The 6,788-nt window shown below is 32.8% G+C and overlaps 1 protein-coding gene across 1 annotated transcript in view; it reads left to right on the forward strand.

Moving 5' to 3' along the window:
- Positions 1–700: 700 nt before the first annotated feature.
- Positions 701–6,788, forward strand: part of LOTGIDRAFT_132004 (hypothetical protein) — a gene marked incomplete at both ends in the record, with an annotated part of 6,826 nt that continues 738 nt past the window's right edge. Inside the window, 6 exons of the mRNA XM_009066468.1 lie at positions 701–836; positions 1,046–1,198; positions 3,756–3,828; positions 4,870–5,005; positions 5,499–5,555; positions 6,054–6,111. Coding sequence (XP_009064716.1) covers positions 701–836; positions 1,046–1,198; positions 3,756–3,828; positions 4,870–5,005; positions 5,499–5,555; positions 6,054–6,111 — 613 coding nt within the window. The remainder of the gene's footprint in view (positions 837–1,045; positions 1,199–3,755; positions 3,829–4,869; positions 5,006–5,498; positions 5,556–6,053; positions 6,112–6,788) is intronic.

Consider the following 6,788-nt stretch of genomic DNA (forward strand, 5'->3'; position numbering starts at 1 on the left):
GATGTAAAATGATTTAAAACTCTTATCTTTAAAAAGATAAAAAACTGATCATAAATTTTCTAATCTTAAAGGGGCAGTCCCAGAGAGTTATTACAATAAAAAAATTTATATGTAATATTAAATGAATATTTAGGATTTTCATATACACACAATATGTTACATCTTTAAGGTCAAAACTTATAATTTGAACAAGTTACGTGTCGTGCTTGAATTAAATTATGAAAGAGCAAGCTAGATTACGGTAGATCATTAACATATAGTTTGAATGAACATAATCAATTTGAGCAAATAAACCCCCCAAAAACACAGTTGGGGTTAACCGTAAAGGACCATTAGCTCTGGATCTTGTTACACAGGCTTTCTCGTTGATTTTAAATAGAAATCAGTAAAATAATAATTCAGAAGAGATCTATCTGGGACTATACCTTTAAAGTAAAAATAATCTCGCTCCAGGTGTCACTTTATTTTTAGATTTTGATCTGATTTATCAATCTAGATTTCTAATTAGTATGTTAAACACCCTCAGGTGATTGGTCAACTAAAAACTAGACTTATCAATTAGGCATCTAAAATTTCTAAATGTTAGACACTATTTTCAAGGAGAATTTCTGTCAGACCAAGAACCGAACTTCGTAATCTAGATCTTTAGTTTTTTCACATAAAGAACGTGTTCATGTTGGATCCTATATTAGACGTAAATATGTCACACCTTCTAACAGGATTTTTCATTGAGACAGTTTTTTCGTTGCAGACGGCGCTAGACCTCAGTGCTCCGGCTACAGACGCCATTTTGATTAACAGAAAAAACGCCTGGATACAACTCGCTGGACATCCAGGTAAGACATGTTTTATTTATTTCCTTTTAAATGTAAAAAGAATAGTCTAATGCAACTGTCCTAGCCAAATTTACCTCATTGCAAACCGCTTGCCTTTGCATGTTGTCAAAGTTAAAATCACGACTTGCATTTTCTTGACACCTCATATTTTTAAAGAATTGTGCAAGTATCTGAATTAAAAATGGCCACGTCATATTGTTTAATTTCAGGATCGTTTGCCCCAGCTGGACCACATACAATATGGAAGAAGAGAATGGCTAAGGAGAATTATGAATTGAAAGCGTATCAGTCGTTAATGGATTCCCCGACTACTCAGGATATCATTCCAGAATTTCACAGAGAGGTTGAACACAACGGAGAATGTATCCTTTTATTGATTGGTCAATTTTATTATGTCTTCTATAACAGTAATAATCTCAAATGAAATGAAATGAACGGAGTTTTACGTCCTACTTTTCTGCACCTTGTGGGCTAATGAAGACGGGTAACGCCATGCAGGGTGCGATGAGGGAAATTTTGCCAGGACAACGGCATTAGCCTGCTCTTTTTCGATTTCCAACTGTGGAGGGATCTTTAGCGTGCACAGCCTGTAGCACACGGGCCTTGGTTTATTGTCCCATCTGAACGACTAGACGCTTTTTCCATGTCAGCCCCTCTTACCTGCATCACTGACAAGGGGAAACCGGGTTGAAAAATCCGAAGGTATTATCTCGACCTATGCCGGGATTGAACCCTGGACCTTCAGGTTAACTTAGCCACAGCGGCTCCAGTAATAATCTCCAGCAACTGATTGATGAAGTTTTGAACTGATATGACGACTCACAAGCTTTAGGCATTGCAGTCCAAAGCTCACTTGACAATTGGAAATTACACACTGCATTGCTACAAGATGAGCATACTTTTGATAGTTTGAAAATGAAAAAGAGTAGGTTCGTACTGATGTCATGACAAAAATTTGCATACTGCACAATATTGCTGTTCATAACAATCAGTCCCAACAAGATCGGAACAATAAGGCATCAAACACCATTTCATTAGTCCAATCAGGTAAAGAACTATAGGATGTTCAACTCCATTTCATTTCATTAGTTCAATAAGATACAGAACAGTAGGATGTAAAACTCTATTTCATTTCATTAGTTCAATAAGATACAGAACAGTAGGATGTTAAACTCCATTTCATTTCATTAGTTCAATAAGATACAGAACAGTAGGATGTTAAACTCCATTTCATTTCATTAGTTCAATAAGATACAGAACAGTAGGATATAAAACTCTTTCATTAGTCAAATAAGGTACAGAACAGAAGGACATAAAACTTCATTTCATTAGTCCATCGACTACAGAACAGTAGGATGTAAAACACCATTCCATTTCATTAGTTCAATAAGGTACAGAACAGTAGGATATAAAACACCATTTCATTTCATTAGTTCATAAGGTACAAAGTGTACTACATAAAACTCCCATTTCATATCATTAGCCCAATAGGGTTCAAAACAGTAGGATGTAAACTCAGTTTCATTTCTTTAGTCTAATAAGGAACAATGAAATAAAAAAAAGAATGTATTGCCCTAATTTTTAAGATGTAAGCTTGTTTGTTATTATAATAGAAATATTTGTACAACAAAGTAGGTGTTAGATTTCATAATGGTCTTATCTCCAATGTCAATAAACTAAGGTGTGAATGAAATTTGTAAAAATTTTCTATTTTAAAGCGATTGTAAAGAAGTTTTCTTAATTTTGTATGTGTATCTGCACCATTCCAATTTTAAATCAGATGTCTGTGGTTCCTGCCATTCCAGTTTTATGATGTCAGTAATTGCAAAGGGCCTAATGTGTTAAAGCAATTTTTGATTAATGACGTCATCAAACACTTAGTTTTAGTGGAATTGCAGGAACCACTGACATCTGATTGAAAATAAGAATGGTGTAAATTGATGCTATCAGTGATACACATTCTCAAAATCTCTTTAATATGTTTTGAGTTTGGAGGCAGCACTAATCAAGGGACACATCCCCCTATATCTTAGATAAGTTTGCTCTTAAATTTGTTGCTATGTCTTTTTGTTTGCTTTTCCCCATTTTGATTTCCTCCAAATTTAGCAAATTATGGTGTAAATAGAAAGTAAAGATGTGCTTGATATATTGCAAGATTAAAAAGTTCTCTTTTGAATCAATTTTAACTCAAACACAATGAATTCCTAATGTGTTTTGAGAATTTTAGAAAGTTCACAATTTGTTGATCATGCAGATAATGAAGAATGCATTAAAGGGGTTTTTTTATCGGTTTATCTAACTTCTTAATTTCACTCAACCTTAAAATTTGATTAATATACTAATATATCAGTATAATTTATAGTCTCTAGTAAGTGAGATTTTGACCCAGAAAAATGTAGACAGAATTTTAATATAATGAAATTTATTAATTTATTCATAGTTTATTTTAGTTAGAGGGTGTAACAAGACCGTTTGAGAGGTAAGGGGTTCAAAAAGAGGGCTGAAAGGTATCCCTTCTAATCAAGAATCAGTCATTTTACATTAAACGGATAGATTCGCCATCCGTTAGACCTTAGTCTCAGAAACAGGTGTCTTTAGCCAATCAGTAATAGTGTTCATAGCTCACTGTCAAAATTTTATCCTTCAAATCTAAGTGTGTTTGCCTTTGAATGTTAAAATGACGACTCGTCATTTTTAGATACTCTGTGATATATAGAAAAGACATATAATAGAAACAGAGTAAAATTCCAAGTTTGAAGTATATTTGAATGAATTATGCAATTTTTGGAATTTCTAGTATTTGAATACACTACAGTTGACTAACACAGTCATAAAATTCAGCCTGTTATTTAAACAAAATAAGATTTAAGTAAAAAAAAAAACACTCCCCAAAATTTGAAAGCCTTTACCCAGATATAGATTTTATAGAAATAGAAGATCTGTTACAGCATTTTAAAGATCCAAACATTATGGATATCAAAATGGGAAAAAGGTATGTATTATTGTTTTCTTGGCTTTAAATATGATAAAAGAATTTTGTGTCATGCAATTTCATTTCATATGTTTGTTCTATGCATAATATTAATCATAAAATCTATTGACAGACAACTCTCTGACCTCTAGGACTGCAACAATTCTTGAAGTTGCGATTCGATACACTATACGATATTCATCCAACGATACGATTTATTGTGATAATTATCTAGATTCATTTATTAGAAGAAGGACAGAGAAAAATTAGTAAAAATTTGTAAAATTACTAACAAGTTTGTCAATATTAAGCACTTGAGAACATTTAAAAGTAATGAATTATGAAAGAAATCTCACGTCTTAAAGTCAGAAATAAATTTTTGCAACTTTGATGTTAAAATCATACTTGGAAAATGAAAACATGACACAATTTCTTATACACACAAGGATTCTGTGTCATTTGTTATTAAATGAGACTAAGAATTAATCGTGCCGATATGTCACGATTATTTTTATCCAATGCAATGCATCGATAAGAAGGGAAGAATCGAGGTTCATCAATTTATCAGTGAATTGTTGCAGCCCTACTGACCTCCTTTATATTATATGTGTTAAAGAGGTTTTTTCTCAATTTTTTATGAGTATCCAATTTTCAATCAAACGTGTGTAGTTCCTGCAATTCCACTAAAGTTAAGTGTTTTATGACATCACTAATCCCAAAATATGCTTTATCATCATTTACGATTACTGATGTTATCAAACACTTAGTTTTAGTGGGATTGCAGGAACCACAGACATCTGATTAAAAAATTGGTATGGTGCAAATTGATGCTATCAGTGTCCCCAATACATATAACAAATTTAGAAAACCTCTTTACAATCTCTTTAAGTGTATTCTAGAACATTATTCCAATCAGAATAAAGAAATCAAGAAAGGCTAACATTCCAATTTCGTTCCTAATATTATTTTTGGTTTACTCCACAACATTTCTACAGTTAGATTTGAAAAATTGAAGAGCAGAAGACAATATGACTTGCTGCTAATATTATTTGTTTTTTCCAGGACTTTTCTAGAATCAGAAGTAAAGAATCCAGTTTTACGGAAAGATCTGTATCAGAAAATGATTGATTTAAACCCCAATGCTCCCACAGAAGAAGAACGAAAACAAGAAGCCATTACTAAATTAAGATATATGCAGGTATAGCCAGTTTATAATTGGTAATTTGAGCTAATGAAGATGGGCAACGGCATGCCAGTGTGCAGTGATGGAAATTTTGCCAGGACAACGGCATTAGCCTACTCTTATTTTGCATAGTCTGTAGCACATAGGGCCACGGTTATAATTTCATAAAGGGTTGAGATGAACAATAGCCATTTAGGGGGTCTCTGTAATTGAAGGCCTACTGTTGTATGTTATAAACCATGGATTGTGCAATGAAGGAAATTTTTTAAGAGTAATGAGCATCCTATTTTGTGATTTAGAAGTTATTTCACGTACATAGCCTGTAACACACTTATTTTCTATGTCAGTCAGATCATGCTGGTTTCTCAGTCAAAAATATCTCTTATTGTACACTGCATAAGGTTGCCTTAGACATTAAATCTAGTTTTATTATCAGATTACAGTATTTCTTAAAATCTGGATTTGATCTTTATTTTTAAAGACTTGGAATATTTATGATTTATTGTAGTTCCGTGAAGAGGGAAGTTCAACTGCTACGTTAGGTTTCAGAATAGAAGCTGTCAAGGTAATATAAGATATATAATTTAAGTGGTAACGCGGCACAGTTTGTGATTCAAAATGACCCCTTTTGCCATCCAATATGTCAAATGATTAGCAAATATTAAAATTTATGGTGGCGATCTGAGAATCAAATCAAATTGTTTATCTTTCGTGAGAATTTTTAGCCAAATCTCAAATAAAATACAACTTTTAACCTTAATAACTAACATTATTATGAATCAAAATTTAATTTGATTAGCTAAAACTGAAATTTGGTGTGATAAATTGCTGATTAAATTTGTTCAATCTGTCAATGTGTTACCCTTATCAATTTTAAAATATTATATTAAGTTTGTGTACACATCAGGTCTTTATAATTAAGTATTTTCCTCTTTTAATTTGCTTATATTGGTCTAAATGATTGGTCAATCATCAAAATTTGGTAAAGGGGTGCTTAGAACGCAAAAGGTTTAGAACCAGGACCTTAAAGATATTGACAACCAAAAGTTTCATCTTTTTTCAGAAATCTGGAGAAGCCCCAATTACTAGTCTCAAAAAAATTAAACACAAAAGTCAGGTAAGTTTCTTGGTCTTCATCTTGTTTCTTCTATAGAAACAAATTATGATCTAAAAAGCTTCAAACATAGCCTGTAAATTGGGTACAAGGTCTTACAATGGTTAAAAAACTGAAAGGTTTACAGATCTTAACAAACCAAGGGAAGTAACTCTTTCAGAAAAATAAGAGTGCTTCCATTTACTATACTCATTGGCATCATGGGTATTTGTCTTTGTTAAGCATGGATATTGGACTAAATTCATGTCAATGGCATTGATTTTATGGGATTTTAGACTTGAATTTTGGATTGCAAATTGAAGTTTCGAAGACTGGCACGGGCACACAAGGAGACAAAAATCTCCAGTAGGTCGTTTTCCACCTTGTCGATAATCATGTGCAGAGCATGCTATTGAAAGGAAAGAAATCTGATTGGATGATGACGGTCTGTTTTGCAGACGAGTAAACTATCAGAGACAATTATCAAACTGACTATCGGCGACATGATAATCTTGTCGTGGAAGCACAGGCACAAGCAAGATTTTTCTCAAGATTGGGGTTGGTGACCAAAATCTCTGACCAAGACTGTTCGTGTACCTTTTCTTTGAAGAATTATTCCCCTTTAATTACATTGCAGGTGGTCAGTATGATATCCAAGTTTATAGCAGGATATCCAAAAATAACACATCGTATCTTAGAAAGATT

Source organism: Lottia gigantea (genome assembly GCF_000327385.1).
Source record: "Lottia gigantea unplaced genomic scaffold LOTGIsca_77, whole genome shotgun sequence".
NCBI lineage: Eukaryota > Metazoa > Mollusca > Gastropoda > Lottiidae > Lottia > Lottia gigantea.